This window comes from Columba livia, chromosome 4 (assembly GCF_036013475.1).
Source record: "Columba livia isolate bColLiv1 breed racing homer chromosome 4, bColLiv1.pat.W.v2, whole genome shotgun sequence".
Classification (NCBI taxonomy): domain Eukaryota; kingdom Metazoa; phylum Chordata; class Aves; order Columbiformes; family Columbidae; genus Columba; species Columba livia.
The window spans coordinates 74543590-74560224 of NC_088605.1; the positions used below are offsets into that span (position 1 = coordinate 74543590).

The 16635-nt window shown below is 37.4% G+C and overlaps 1 protein-coding gene and 1 long non-coding RNA gene across 12 annotated transcripts in view; one reads left to right on the top strand and one right to left on the bottom strand.

The window, feature by feature from the left end:
• RAP1GDS1 (Rap1 GTPase-GDP dissociation stimulator 1) overlaps positions 1 to 16635 on the bottom strand; it is an 84902-nt gene that overhangs the window by 35173 nt on the left and 33094 nt on the right. For 4 of the 11 annotated variants that reach the window (XM_065062372.1, XM_065062368.1, XM_065062367.1 and 1 more), the window contains exons 3-4: positions 6119 to 6241; positions 2227 to 2352 (exon numbers count right to left, since the gene is read on the bottom strand). In XM_065062372.1, coding sequence (XP_064918444.1) covers positions 2227 to 2352; positions 6119 to 6241 — 249 coding nt within the window. Of the gene's footprint in view, positions 1 to 2226; positions 2353 to 6057; positions 6242 to 16635 lie in introns of those variants that run through there. The other 7 variants (XM_065062376.1, XM_065062370.1, XM_065062369.1 and 4 more) reach the window with 4 other exon arrangements.
• Positions 391 to 4573, top strand: LOC110358876 (uncharacterized). The gene is made up of 3 exons (XR_002413707.2): positions 391 to 791; positions 2816 to 3022; positions 4125 to 4573. It is a non-coding gene; the product is annotated as an uncharacterized LOC110358876 (long non-coding RNA).

Genomic DNA, 16635 nt, shown 5'->3' on the forward strand with positions numbered 1-16635 from the left:
AACACTGATGAGCACCCAGACAATAACACTGTGCATATGTACCTGAAACTTAATAGAGAAGAAAATCTGTCAGTAAGTCAATAGGTTTTCATTTCATATTTTCTGTGAGGAGATGGATTTGGTCAGTAAGGTCTCTGGCCAGCAAGCGTGGCCATTCAATATGGGCTTGATTTCATCACTTCAGCCAAGCTCTTATTTAGGACTTCGAGACCTTCCTTACTACTGCATGTTATATTTTCATGGGCAGTAGAAGTAAAAAAATGCTCCTATATATAGTAAAATATACTTAATGATGTATTTCAAGTTCCTATATGAGTCCCAATTATCAGAAGGGGAACAGCTGCTTTTTCTCAATTGAAAAGAAAACAACTATCAATACATAACATTTTTTATTAGAACAATTGGCCTCTACAACTTGTGTTTGCTATACTTTAAAGATCTTTATTGGGGAAAAATAATAGTCATAAATGAAAACAAATTTTATAGCACTAAGCATATTGAAAATATTTGTCCTAAATAAGAATTCAGGATAGGGTACATAACTACATAATCATTATACGTTAAGATAACATAGAAAATAAAGTCAGGTAGGGTAGATGTGAGAAATAAGCACTCCCTTTCAAATCCAAGATGCTAGTCTTGATTTTTGTGACATTTTGTTACACTTTATTCATTAATCTTCCTCAAATACCCAGGGAAGGTAGTGACTGTCCTCCCACAGGGGCACAGCAACACATGGCGTCCGGAACACACCATCAGTGCCAGCTTTGCTCCATACAAGTCAACGCAAGGTATGTAATACAGCTTTTCTGTACTGGATAAATCCTGCACCCTCAAAGCCAGCCATAGCCCACTATATCTATATACTACAAAACTATTTTTATGTGTCCTTGTTGTATTTCATGAAAAAATGTGGGTTGAAAGACAATGACATGAAGAGTTACGTAGATTTTACTTATATGAAACAAACTAGTGCCACCTGGGAGTGAGCTTGATATCACATATCACCCTGAAATAAAAGATAGTAAATAAATTATGTTATAGAAAGCTCAACAGCTTCTACTTGAAGTTTCCATGGAGAAGTTTCCATGTTCAGTTGATTGGTCACCTTAAAGCAAATCCTGAATGAAAGAAGTATTCATTAGCATTGTCAAGCAGTAGCTGTCTGTAAATGGAAATGCCAGCACGGAAAGTCTGATTAACTTTGTCAGGTCAAAGGCAAAGTAATTTAAAACAATATAAAATTCCAAACTAGGTTAGCAAGGAGAAAGGGTAGTAATAATTCAGGTTTTGCAACAGACAGTATTCAGAACAGCAAAACTTTTACTAAATGTAACATATAGTACAAAGAAATTTTCTTGCCATATGAAATAAGGCACTAAATCTCAAGATAACAAAATGCTTTAACAATTTCATCTCACTTCCCATCTGCAGACATCCATAGGCTTCCAACTCCTTCATGTGCATAGAAAGATGTTCCTGGCATCTCTGATTCTGTATCATATTTATCATGCACTCTCTTTTATAAAAATATTTAAAGGAAGGGGCAATGAAGCTGCATTTTCAAATCACTGCAACCACTGCTTTGGATTTGCCATTGGCACACCCGTGCATGGGGTGAGCAAATGGACTCACAACTGCATTTCAAAACTCAATTGCAGTGCAAAATTCCTTGTGCCCACAAAAAGCTAAAAAACCTCATCAATCTCCCCCCTGACTACCAAAAATGCCAGTGTGCAATCTTGGAGAAACTGATTGGCCACATAAGAACTCTGAGAATCAGCAACATAGCTCAGGCATCATTCCAAATATATATGTAGCTCTGCACAGCTTTGAGACTCGTAGAACATGAATAATCCCTTCTGACTCTGTCTATTCCTTTCTGAAATGTTCTGTTTGAGGAAAAATTAACTGTAAAAATCAGTAGCACCCAGTCTTTGAAAAGCTAACTCATTATGTTTGTAAAAAACAAACCTAGAGTCACAAATCTTTTCTATTCTTCTATCCAGTTGTATCACAGTATTGAAATGTGTTTTTTTTTTCACCTTTCTGTCACAATAACACAAATATGCCATTCAATTGTCCCATACAATCAGAAGAGTTGTGTAAATAAATATCAAGAGAAGTGAAAAATGACCCCCCCCAGTAGACTATGTACAGAACATCAAAACATTCCCCTCCTTCCTACAGGAACATCTACAAAATATGGCATATTTCAACACTCACGGCTATCGTAGCATATATTGCCCAGGGCACGTCCTGTTTGGAGCAAAATTTCCTGGTCTTTGCAGTTTAACAGCTGCACCAAAGGAGGGACCAGCCCAGCATCCACACACGGGTTCCGCATAAACTCTGCAAATAACGCAAAGCCTGTTAAAGCAAACCGCCTGCTTTCAGCTTCGTCTCTTCTAGTTACAGCGGCACTAAAACTGGGCCTTTTGTGAGAATAAATGTATGAGCAGACAAGCAATGTAAGGTCTCGTGCAAGTTTCTAGAGAATAAGCCCAGGACAGGATTTGGGCTTGTGTTCTTTCCATTATTTGTTCATTTAGAAGTAATTAAGAGTATTTAATTGACTTCCATGGAAATTAATTTAACATAGCTCATGTTTTTAGTATCATAAAGAAGCGCAGTAAAGAAGACTGAATTCACATTTTTTCCACCCCAACAAATTCAACGTAAATTAATATTCCTAAGTAACACAGAAGGTGACTTACAGCTCGTATTCATACTCTAAAATGAGCGGCATTTTTACTCTCTGTTCCCTTAATTTGAACTCCTGAAAAACTTCTGCTTTAAAACATTTTTTTTAAAGGAATCAAAGCTAAGTAACAAGCTCTTCATTTGGAAAGAAAGGCGGGAAAAAAAATAAGGCATGAGAAATATAAGAGATGCCGACCATGAGAGGACAGCTAGAGGACCCAGTCACAGAGAACCAAAGTGTCATTTCACATCTGTGCAAGTCACAGAGACTTATCCTGGTGTCAGATAACGAGCTGGTGTTCAGAGGAGCTACAGTCAGGTAAGCACTGTGCTGCATATTTTACAACAGAAGTTTACAGAAGCAACTGCCTGATACACCAATAGTGTTCCTGACTAGTCTACCACAGCCCTTCAGAATGTATCACTGTACCAGGCAAAGGTTAATTAGTTTTTCATTTGTTGTGAATTGTAAATTATGTCTATGTTGGCTATATTGGATCTTCCAAAATCAGTTTACCTTTGTGTTACTTAGTCATTTATGAGACAGAATGAACCAGAGTGTACAGTCCCCATAAAAAGCAATGTGAAAGTTCTTCTGATTCTGGATCAACAGAAACTCTCACGCCAACAATTCAAAGATATCACACAATGCTTGAAGTACAAATACATGTCTGTATATACTCCCTTTGTTGCACCTATTACAATGTTCTTTGATGTTTCTGTAGCTACAAAATCTTGTATCCTTTGTAGTTAATCTGGCAGTATTATTTTAGCTAAATAAATAATTGTCACAGAGCTATGCAATTCTCATGTGATGATAAACGTTGATGTATCAACCAGCAGATGAAGTAGAATCAGCAATATCTATACACTTGCACAGGTGCAACAGCAGGTAGTAGTCAGCAAAACAGACTCACCTTCCTAAGATATTGTAACATTTAAAAACTGTAGACAGATGCTCTACTGTGATAAATGGTGATGCTAGCCATCGTAATGAATAGAGCAAATATCAGAAAAATCTGTTCTTTAAAATTTGTCTTTCCACGTCCTTGTAACTCTTTCTCTGTTTCTTTATCACGCACTTTCAGCTTCATCTCAATGTTTATTTACTTAATGTATTATGTTCCTGCCTCTGTCTCCTCTGTTCTCTCAGCCTCTTCCTCTCTTAACTGCCTATAAAATGGTAACTACAAGTATATTTGTAGGTGATACTACACAGAGGTAATGGAAGAAAGAGAAGGTAAGCAAGAACAGGGGCATTTAGGTTTCCCCTAACCCGGTGGGGAAATGAAACAGATCCTTTGAAGGAAACAGTGAAGGATTGCTTAAGAAGTTTGGAGGAGACACACTGAGGACAGAGTAACAAACCAAAGGAGGACAAGATTTCAAAGGAGAAATGTAATTATGTTATACTATTACAGATTGTGAAGATGATGTCCTTATTCCTACACCTGGCAAAGAAGAGGAGACTAAACACCTCAGAAAAGGGTTTAAAAGGTCCACAGTGAGGAAACTCCATGTAGTAAGTGCACTCAAGCCTTTAGTATGCTCACAGTTGAAAGAGAAATGGCTGTAGCTGGAGAGACAAGAGTGACTAAAGGGAGTTTTGTGCATTTGGATATTTAAAATGGGAGAGACTAACATGAGCTCACAGAGGGAGGAGGAAGAGTTGATGTGACCAGATGTGTGTGTGTAGGACCAAATGAGGGGAACAGGAAAGAAAAACAAGAATTGGGGATGGAAAAGATGCTCTTTTATCAGTAAAGCCCAGATTCAGAGGCACTACTCCCCGTCCTGCCAAGTGTTGCATGGCGTGACCATAGGGAAATCAGTGCAGTTGCCTGGATTTAATGCCTACTATCTGTAGGATGTTGATAACACACATTTCATAAAGTGCCCTGAAGCTTGTTCAAAAAAGGTGCAATACAAGAATGAAACTCTTGTATTCTTACGTAAGAGGACAAAGAAAACAACAGAATTCAAGTGAGGTGTTCCCTGCTATCTTGATAAGCAACTATTTCAACAGAGTTAGATTCCAAAGAGAAACACCCAGCTCATCTCAGTCTTGAAAGCACTGGGCACCTTAAATAATTTCTGAACACCTCTGCTTTAAGTTTGGCTGCCAGAGGTCCCAGTTACAACAGCTATTTTGTATGACAAATCAGGTAAAATGCCAGCCTTTCTGAAAAGTCTAGTCATCACAGCAATTTAAAAGCTGTCAGGGAAAAGGATACATTAGAAACTATTCAGAGATTTCATGTATTAATTCAGATTTGAAAGATACTGGCTAAGTGCTCTGTAAGAGAATCTTGCAGGAAACAATGCGTAGTAATCAGTGCAGATATTGTGAACATTGCTCTTATTACTAACTTACCCCCTTCTGAGGTAGGAGCTAAAAGGACTGACTGTGAGGACACACAGTTGCCTGCAATACTCTTATTATATTTATTATGCACTTATTAAGCACAGAGAAAAGAGTGTGATATAGATGCATGAATCTATCATTTTGAAACATTTCTAACTTTAAATTTCTATGGTTACATTTTTTTACTAGCTATTTACCTAAATAATTTTAAAACTTAAAAACGAACAAGGTATTAATGTATCATCTTTTCTTGTTAATGTTGTTTCTGAATATCTATATATAGCATTGTCACAAAATCAGTGAATTGGGTGGAAGGGGTCACACAGGGGTTATCAGTAAGAAGCTGTAGTATTGTGATTCCAAAAAGAAGGTGGAAACAGAATGTTGAAATAATCAGGGTATCATTGGGTGAGTTTTAAGATAATTATTTCTAAAGAAAAAAACAGTTTTAGTTTATCTCCTACATTATATGACTTTATGTATATCATACATACTAAAATGGACCCTTGATTCTCATCTGGGATCTTGGGCTCTTACTCTAAAACATATAATGCTGTTTACATAGGAGTAATTGGTTTTGGTGTGATATCAAGGGCCTCACAAGGGTACTAATGTTATCACAAATCTCAGATCAAAGAAACAATCTACTAACCCTTAACCACGTGTATACATACTACTGTTGTAACTACATGCATTGTGTGTTAACTGGAAGTTCAAAGGATGCAAAGGTAAATATTATTTTTTTCTATATGCATTTCATAAAGCCAGCAACATGCTGCTTCTGCCCAATAAATTATACTATTGATGGTCTTAAAAACTAAATAGCATGGAAGTATTGACTAAACAAATTCCAGCAGCCAAATGCTGTTTTGATTGTATTAGAAAGCGGAGAAACAAAATTCAACAAAACAAAAACAGAAAGAGTGAAAGGGAGGAATATGAAAGGTGTCTAATCTACAAAATGAAAACATAAATGAAGTAAAACATACTGACAAGTGAGGTGAAAAACTGAAGATGTTCCAGCAGAAAAGTTCTTGTAGAAAACCTCACCATTTCTGGCTACTTCCGCTATGACGTTAGCTACTTTTGCTGTGCAGGAAGATTGTGGCATCAACAGACTTGCGAACACCTGAAGAACTCCACTTTTCTGGATTTTTTCACTTGTCTCCATATCTGAAAAACACATCACACAGAAATGACTTGTGCATCAGCTTCCTTCAGGAAGAAAAGAAAGAAAAGCAGAACGGAAGTTAAGTCTTCTCAAAGGTAATTATTAATGTTCTTATTTTTCCGTATTAAGAAGCCAACTGCTATTTCAGTGATCATATTTATTTTATATGATGTGCTTATAGAACTTAATACTACTAATAATACTTAATACTAATCCTAATCAATTGATCTTTATAAGTTAACTGTATTATATAAGTCAATACAGATAAATACTTATATATACAAACTACTGGAGAGCCTGGTAGAAGGACTAAAGGTCATGGAGTGATACGCAGCATCTTAAAACAATGTAAAAAAGTTAAGGAATGGTACTCTGAAGCAAAGAATTATTGGAAATGTTCAAGGAATGATGGAGGGAAGTCCTTGGAGCTGAGGGCACAGCTTAATGCAGTGAAGGATTCAAAACTAGAGCTTTAATACCTCTGTGTTACTCTGCTAAGCTACAGTAGCTCCAGTAGAAGGGAAAGGGAAAAATAACACTGAGTTTCTAGTAGTAGAGATCAAGGATTGGGGCCAAAACTTTTTTCTTTCTGCTGTAGTAGAGAGGCCAGCAGCCCTGTAACAAACTGAAAATTAACATTGATTCAACTGCAATTAAAGGTACTAGATGCTAAAACACACTTTGCCAATGCTTTCAAATAATGACATACTTGAGGTGAATATTAGTGTGACATAAAATACGATTAGATGGCAGCTATTGCTTTAGAAAGAAGCATGACTCCTTACGCCGTTCATAATGGAAGTTACTTACATTCTCCAAAGACGGCTGCGAGATACTCTAATTGACTTTTGCAAACCAAATCCATCTGAATGCAAGCCTGTTGTTCAACAGCCCTATCTTACAGGGCATTTTTAAGCCCTACAACATGTACAAACCCCTTTACATCACTTAAAATAAAAGCTTTACAGTAAGTGCAAGTTAAAAATCACTCGAGCTTGCCAATAACAGTGAGAAACAGATGTAGATGTTTCAGAGTGGAAAAGACAGGCCTCTGAGCACCGCTTTCTGCAGTTCTTAGACGTGCTGTTACTCTGGTGTGAGAGTTATCAAGACAGCCAGGCCAGGCAGCAAGAACAGTAATCAATAGATTTTGGTTTCATATAGTATCTGTCAAATCTGGGAGAAAAGGGAGGGATATTATATACTCTTGAACAGCAAAGGAGAGGAGCCTTAAACTAATCCAATAGTTTTTCAATACAATGTTCGATGTTTTCCCCCTAAACAAGTAAATGTATATTTTGTGCACCACAGCCAGATAGGGCAAGTTTGCAAGCACCCTTGAGCTGTGGTTCACCATGTCCTCCTCCTCCCTTTGTTGGTCTTTGGCTGGGATTACCCATCTACAATATGTCAGTGATGACATCTGATTACAGACAGATTAGGTATAAACTGAAGATGGATTAATTTCAACATGTCATGCATAAATGCTAATTATTAACCCACTTGTAATCTAGTTAACTGGAATTTCTAAAATGTGCTAAGAAACCATCTCAGGAGATATAATATAAAGGGCCTTATGGCTTATTTGGAAGCTTCTATAAGTTCTGACATACAAAATATACTTAGTAGATATATTCTGCCATGGATATATATAGATGAAAGAAAAGGTTGAATTCAGATAAAATCATGTCAGCACTAAAGACTGATCCAGACATCTTAGCTGTCCATTAGAGAAGAGATCCTTCTTCTTCCTTCAGTTCAAAACCAAAAGTACAGAATTCAAAATTCAAAGTGCAGATAAACATGAACCTGTATTAATGGACAGGAGATATTAATACATTTTCTCCTGCCACAGTGCTGAGATACACAGTATTCATTCTTCTTTTTATGATTTGTAGTTTAAGGGACTTATTACTGTGCAAAGCATAAATTAAATAAATAGAACAAAATACATCCTGCAAGAAGCAAGAAAATACAATTAAATGCTTCTCTAGGCCAGTCATGTGTGGCAGATATGCACTGATTTATCTTATTAAGATAAGCAAGTGAGCACCAATAAAAGCACAGGGTGCAACAGACCTGTCGGAAATTGGGAAATCAGCTGGCTGGGATCACATTGATACAAACCATCCTGCTGATTCTTGTTACCAAGGCTGAGCACCAATGTCAAACTTTTGAGGGGAAAAGCACGTTATTCTGGCATCATGCAGCAGGACAGTTACTAATGCAGCCCACTGTTTGCCAGTAATTGCCTTGGGTGTAAAAATTGGCATGGGGCACCTCAAGAATGTCTGCTCCAAGTCTACCTAAGCCCTGCTCTTCCTCTGCAGAACACTGACAGTTTACACTTGCTGTAATATACCAATTAATCCAGTGTCAAAATAGATATGACAGTATGACAAAGACATAAAGCTGCCTGCTACATGGACAATTAGAAATTGGTAAAGGCTTCAACTTGGGCAATCCTCAATTCTTGCCTTTATTTGCTCTCTCCACAGGCTAGAGAAGGCCAGCCTGGCTTCCTTCTGCATGTGTCTGCACCAAAGAGGTGTTAGTTGTGAAGGTTTTGAATCTGCTGCATGCTCGTTTCACTCAGGGCTTCCTATTTTGAAAACTTAGTTCAGTTGTTGTCTTTTGAATTGCTATTTCAATGTATTGTCAACTGGTTTTGGAGCAAGTAACACCAAATGTTTTCCTAGGAGCATGAAAGATCTAGGCAAAACCTTCAGCACAGTCTCCTCCTGTGCTTTCTATACAGAGGAAAAGGAAATTATAGCCAATGTTAATCACATGTTAAATAGCTGGCTAATGCTTGCCATTTTACCTCTTTTAGCAGAACTGCATCCCCTTTCAAATCTGTTCCCTTTGTCTCCTAAGGAAACCTAACAATCTGATGTTAGGGGGCCACACCTCAAAATCCTTTTGCTATATGTGATGTCTAGATTTCAAATGCTTGCTTTTAAAGCCTGATTTTTCAGTCTGCATACACTAACCCACCCACTGCCCTCTATCTTAAAACAAAGAAACTGTAGGGCTGTAATGATGCTGCTTTAGAAACAGCCCTTTTGCACACAATATAATACAGTGATGTGTCACGGCAGCGTAATTGGGGGGAAAAAACCTCTAATGTTAAACCTGCAGCTTTAGATGTCTCTTTATATCACTAGATATCAAGACAAAGGGTATGTTAGATCACATAGTGCCAAAATCTTATTAATGTCATAGCTGGGTGATTAAAATGTCAATATCTTTGCTTTTCATGGTTTTTGCAGTGCCTAAGGTCAGAATAATTAAGGGTATAGGCAGGAAATTATTTAATGCCATAGATCAGAGCTGGAGAGCTGAGCACCGTGCCTATCAGACTGCTTAATTAAGTAGCAGAAATCACTACAGGAAAAAACAATCCAATGAGTGTCTCAAATTAAATTCCACACTCTCTCCCCTCTCAGGTCTATTTCCTGTGAAATTTCACTCCTCTCTATTTCACTCTTTTCTCCTCTCTGCATCATTTCGTCCACCTCCAAGTGAAAGAAAAGGCAGGGAGGGGGAAGGGAAAGGCGTATCTATCAGAGATACTGCTGCTTTGCCTTTGCTCGCAGAAGGAAACTATAGGTGCACCATTCCTTTGAGTTTAAGTTACGCTATTAGATGTAACCTAACAGTAGTGAAGGCCGGCACTGCAATAATTTCCATGTTGTGGAGCTTTACATGAGAAATGAGGCACATCACAGAATTGTAAATGAGCTGTTCCGTGAGCGTCCTCTTTATTAAGCCAACTGTGTTTGCAATGTACTCTTTTGAAAAATGTCTGTATTTCTACCTGCAAGGGCATTTTATAAACCTCCTGAAACTACTGCAGAAAATTACCTTGGCTTTATAATGTCCCTCCTACATGTACTCTCATCAGAAAGAGAAGGATGAACACATGAATAAATAATGATGAGCCACGTACCTCACGAAAGGAACATTCCATCTGCTCTTTCAGAAGGCAGAAGGGAGGCGAATGAAGGGAGCAAGGGATATCTTCCTAACTGACACATCCTGCGAGCCATGACAGTAACAAACATTCATGTGACGAAGAGCAAGTATTGATGCTCTCTCCATATAGGGCCTCACTCTCCACAGCCTCCTACTCTGTTTTCAAAACCACAAAATGAGGATTTTAGTCTGACTACAAAAGCACAAAAAGTGGGTTGTAAAGAACCTCAGTGAAATGATGTGCTGCCACGCAACAAAGAATCCAGCACTGATAAAGGAGGCTTTTGCTTAACGTAACTTAGCCAAAAAGACTGTTCCAATTATCAAGAATTGTTTTTACAGAAAAAATCATACTCTAATGATAATTTTAATATAGAAATAAGTATATAAATATAACTTCCTTTTGGCATGCACCTCCTCACATGGGGAAAGTCCAACAACTACAATCTGCCTGCTCAGTTGTCCTTCAAACTGGAGCCCTAAAGGCAGGGAGGGGAGATTCTCCCTCCGCTGTGCGAATGTTCCCATCATGGGGTTCGCTCTGTTCTGTCTCTGCCAGCAGCAACAGGGCAACTTCAATTCCTATTTTTCATGAAGAAACAGAGATAGTGCACAGATGTTTGTAATTAAAATCTCAGCTCTAACAAGGAAGGAAGGACAGATGGAGAGACAGATTCACCAGCCAGCTAGCTGCATGATTCCCACCAATTAAATTCTCCAAAAGCCATACACAAAGAATAAAAGTGAGTTTCAGTGTAAGGCCCACCCCTCGAACAGCCTCTTGCAGGTACCAATGAAGTAATTTAATACAAATACATGCTAGCTTTGCCGTCAGTGAAGAAATATGTAGACCAATACTTCCACGGATATGTGACAGCACAAGGCAGAAGGCTTTTGCTTAACGTAACTTAGCCAAAAAGACTGTTCCAATTATTAAAGTTGGGCATATTAAAGTTGGGTAACTCAGAACCCCTGAGCTCCTAAACCGCACGGACGTAGCTCAGAGCCCTGACACAGAGTTTGGTGGATTTATTTGAGGTCCCCTGGCTCCCCTTTGCTGACTCACCCCCACAGGAGGGAATTCGGTAGCACAGTTGCTGAAAGAGTTTGATATTAGTGCCTCAGCTGCCACATTCATTGTCTGGCATCGTAGTACAGATGTCATCCTCTGCTATCGTCATGTTTTCTATTCAGCTTAGGTGGACATTTTAATCTGCCTCCTCTGTTACTTGTACTAACCGGACATATTACAGGACCCTGGGTAAAGCCTTAAGAATCTCCCTGCTTTCGTTTTTCAATCTCTGTAACGGAAATACGAGGCCCATAATGTAAAATCCTTTTGCCAAATCCGATTTAGTTTAAAAATCAAATCAGATTTGAAAGCTGTGCATTATACACATGCAGGAAATGTTTCATGTTCCTTTTAAGCAACCTCTTAAAAGTGCTCTCAAGCAAGATGAAATGCCTGCTGTAAAATTCTGCCCAGTGCTTATTGGAAAAGTACGTCTACATAAAATGGATTTTTAAGCTACTGATGTTTTTAAAGTTTTGTTGCCAAAACAGATGAAGGAAAAGCAAATCTAAAGAGGATCATGTTTGTAAGTCTTACAGGACTGGGACAAAACTAGGAATGACATTTCAGAGCTGAAATTGCCAATTACATGATCATACAACAAAACCAAAACACCACCAACCAAACAACAACAAAAACTAACAAAACCAAAACAAACCACAAACAAAACAAACAATTTTTTTTTTTTTTAAAGCAGGCCTTTCCTTTGCTTCTCTATTTCAGGCCTTTTCATTTGCTTCTGTATTGCATTTCAAAAATGTGATATAAAAAAATTCATCAATTCTATTATCTGGAACTGCTATTCACAGATGTCTTCTGTGAAGAAAAAATATATCATATTTAATATTTATTTGGCGCATTGAATAACACTTGGAATTTAACACTTGGATAAACATCGTTTAACTATCTGGCACTAACTAAATACATCACTATTAAGAGGAATTGATGTAAAATATAATCCCACTAAGCAGCAGTGATTATAATTCAGTATCATTAGGATACACCAGTTTACTGGGAGACAGTCCAATAAAAAGCAGTGACCTTGATTTAGTATGTTCCAATTAAATAGGTAAACTGTAATAATATATTAGATACAGCACTTAGGATGAAACATTTCTGGATTATGGGTATTCAGTGCCATGAAAAGGCAACAACTTCATGAGCTAAGATGCAACAAGCATTCTTCTCCAGGAAAAAGAAGAAATGCTTTATAACAGTATTTGAGCCAAAATTCCCGGTTACAAAATATCCATCAGGATGCCCAACTTTCAGAAAGGCATTAAACTAGAAATATTCTCAGGTAAACCTAATGGACTGTCATGATCTTAATTGCCTGAGCTGGCCCAATACAATTTGGCTCCAATAGATTATTTGCATCAGAGGCAGACTAGAAATTCTCACTTGTATGAGTACACTGGTCTAAGATGTGGGATTTGGGCTTGACTGCTTCCTCCCAGCAACCCCTTCCTGCTGATGTAGCTATATAGCCAAAAGCTACAAAAATCATAAAAGTCTGTTTTGTTGGTGATGTCACTTTCCGAGGGACGTGGTGGAAGGTATTGTAGCAAAGGAATGTTTTACCCAGAAGAAACTGCACCTGTACTGAGCTGGTTTCCATCCTCACAGGTGCAAAAACAGGCCTAAGCCTTCCCTGGAAGCTGAATATAAAACCTTCCTCAGGGTTTTATGCACTATCCTCATTTTCTCAGCAAAACCGTTTCTCTATATGAAAATGCTCCTGTCAAATTTTTTTTCCTCTGTAATCCATTATCAGCATTTACGTGAACTTGATTGTAAACTTAAAATGCCCACCCAATGGGGAAAAATGAAAGTGATTTCAGGTGATGTTTATCTTCATAAATAAAAGGCATTAATAGAGACAATAATACATTTTAAAATTTCAGAGAAGCGGATTCTGTTCTCCACTTGAGCCCTGAATTTAACAATAACAAAACATTATCTCTAAATTCTCCATTATTTTTCTGCTCCAGTAGAGCAGTTTTTCCATCTTCCAGTGAAGATCAGAAAAAGGAACATCAAGTATAGGAAGAGCATGAGTACTACCTAAATTCAAGAACATATGGAAGCCACAGCTATAAAGAACAGAATAAAATGAAGAATTTCCCACTCAAATATAACCTCTGTGTTAACATATGGTTGTGAGAATTGGAAATCCACCAGAACATGAAAGACAGGAAACCAGAAGCCTTTGAAAGCAAGTGCCTAGAGAAGATTCAGGGCATCGGATAGAAATTCATCGCTGATGACGGAATGTGAGAAATCTGCAGTCTCGGCAGAAATGCAACATTTTCTTAAGCCTTCCAGATGCTCACACATCCATCAAACAGGAACCAACGCGTTTCAGAAAACCCACTGCTGACTTTCAAGAGAAAACCTGAACAGAAGCTTTAGGTAGGAGGACTGAGCTCACGATCTCAACACCACAAAGCTGAAGCAGCAGGAGGTGATGGCCAAGGCTTGCTAAGCAGCTGCCCAAGAGCTTTGAAACATCACGGTATTTTGTCTGATACAACTCTGCGCCGACTTACGTTAGCTGGGAATCCAGAACGAAAATATCTGCCTAAATTGGAATATTCCTCTCTCCAAAACATTTCTCCTAAAGAAATAAGCTGTACAGGATTTTCAGACCCAGGTCTCGGATGCAAATTGCTATACAACTGTCTCCCTAGACAAATACCAGCTAAAACCATTTGAATTTGGTTTGCCAAATATTTACCAGCAGTTGTCATATTCAGCAAACCATGTGATTCTTGATTTGATTGCTGTGACAAATGGCAGAATAGCTCATAAAGCCAGAGAGGAGGTGGCACGTTCCAGGGCACTAGAGCCTGCCTGGGATTATCAAAAGATGAGTTGTCAGGAGGAGTGTGAAAAACAAAAGAAAAAGCAGCAGATTACATAAAAAGAAATTAAAAACTACAATATTCATCATAACTTTGCCATCCCTTTCTATATGGTAGATAATACCAGAAGAAAGTAGTTTGCAATGCTTTAACATAAGGAAAATTTAAAAGATCGTATGCAAAGTAAATGGAACTATAAGTACCACTATACTGAGACTAAGGAATTTAACTTATGTTTCCGCAGCAACCACAACCCTACACCGCATGCAGGCAGCTAGCAATTAAAAGCGCTGTCATGCTCTCTCAAACATCCATATGTACATGCAATGCACCCAAACTGAAGTTGTGGAAATTATTATTTCCTTTGTTAAAAATCTCAGTGTTGTATTAACACTGGGATTAACTGCTATTTTTGGCTGACAGGAGATGGGATTGGCTTGCACTAGTGTATTAGTAATATACTGAATTTTATAGGATAAAATATTTTATAAGATAAAATATAAGATAAATTTTATCTTTATAAGATAAAATATTTTTCTCTTCAAGGCTTAACGAGGGAATAAAACTTTAAGTTCTGTGACTTACGATACCACCATGAATTCCCAATGAAATCACAGTGCTATAAAATTATCTTAAACTCTATTCCTTACATGGCTCATTTTTCTAATGTTACCCTAATATGATGAACTATAATCAGAACGTATACTTCATTAATATAATCATACACATGGGAATATACTAAAAGAGAGCAGAATAATTATTTGGGAAATCATATTTACATTAGTTCTGTGTTACAATTAACATGTTTTATATAAGCAATCTGACTTCTAATTATTGTTATCTAATAACTTATACACACACAGAGGTATAGTGTGTATCCCATATCTATATGATATCATATATATGTGATAATACACACTGTATCTAAAAATCAGTCAGTTAATCAATAAAATCCATATTGAGATATTAACTGGATGGATGAGAAAGGACATTCATTGGTTGCTTGGTCAATGGAAGGACAGTCATAATATATTGGTAGCCCAATAACAACTCAGAGTCTGCACTGTTTAGAAAGGTGAATCTATAACTTTTGTTGAATCAATCAACATGCAGTTTACCTCATAATCTCTCAAGTCTCTTAAATGCAGATCTCACAAATTTATTTCAAAACAGAAACCTGTCTTCTACAAGGATTTTTTTTCCAAATCATCAATCTTGAGAACTAAGGTATCCAAGTGCCTAATTCACTTGAAAGGGAATTGATATACAGGCTCCTAAACCAGCAGCAAGCTGTTAGAGAAACTGCCCCTTCTAACCCATCTCATTTTCAGTGAGTCATCTTAGTTTCCTTCAATCTTGGGCAACTGAAAATACATCAAGACATATATCACATGGCAGCTTGGTGGGTTTGTATCCGTGTTACTGACTTACATGCAAAGAACATGGTAAATGGCAGAGGGATTATAGATAATTTTTTGAAAACTGCCTAAAAGAGAAAGGTCAAGATCCTAATAATCTGCTTGTCTGATCTGGCAGCTGTGAGGCTAGAATGGAAAATATTTTGGAAGGAAAAGCAAAGCCCTAGACTGAAATGGAGGAAAGTAATCTGGTTGCAAGGAACCATTGCTAAGTTTGCTCTATGTTAGTCAAAATTATTCTGCATCTGCCAAACTTGTTTTGTGAAATAGCTACGTGACCTTCATAGGCACAACGGTAAACTCTGTTATTTACACTAAGTACTGTGTAATTTTTCATACCATCCTCTTTTTAGTACTTACAATTAAGTTTTACACCTAAAAGTACTGGAAATACCAAATTCAATTGGAAGTTGGATTAAAGTATTAGATAAACCTTATAAATAAACCCATAAGAAAGATGATTTCACATCTTGAAAAAAATGGGTTGATCTGCACCCCAAATATTTTATTATTTCCTCGCTGACATCCCCTTGCAAAATAATCAGAATTAAAGCCCCACTACCATTAAATGCAGAGACTGTTTTAATCCATATTTGATTTGATATGGATGGTGCTTATATTCTATTGTGAAAAAACCATGAAATTTTTTACACCAACTAAGCCAAAAGGCTGTGATTTATAGAATACCATCACAGGAAAGAAACAGGACTTATTAACAGTATGTACTTTTGAGGGTATTGATATTTACAAAGAACTAAGTCCTTTTTTTCAGATGAGGAATTTCAATCATGGCTTTTATCTATCCTGACAAGCTTTTCAACCTGAATTTGTACACAGGTTTTTCTTCTACCAGCATCTGAAGCGCTAAGAAAGTTAAACTTGAAGAAGTCCTATAAGCTGTCATCTTCATTTCCCATACCTTTCTGCCACTGAGAGTGGGGACACGCATTCTACAGATTAAGGTGAAAAAGATGTCTTGTTCTATTCTTAAGTCATTTTTGTTATCACACCACATCTCAAATTTGGAACATCTTTGGATATCCAGCCTATTTCTGCCAATTGAA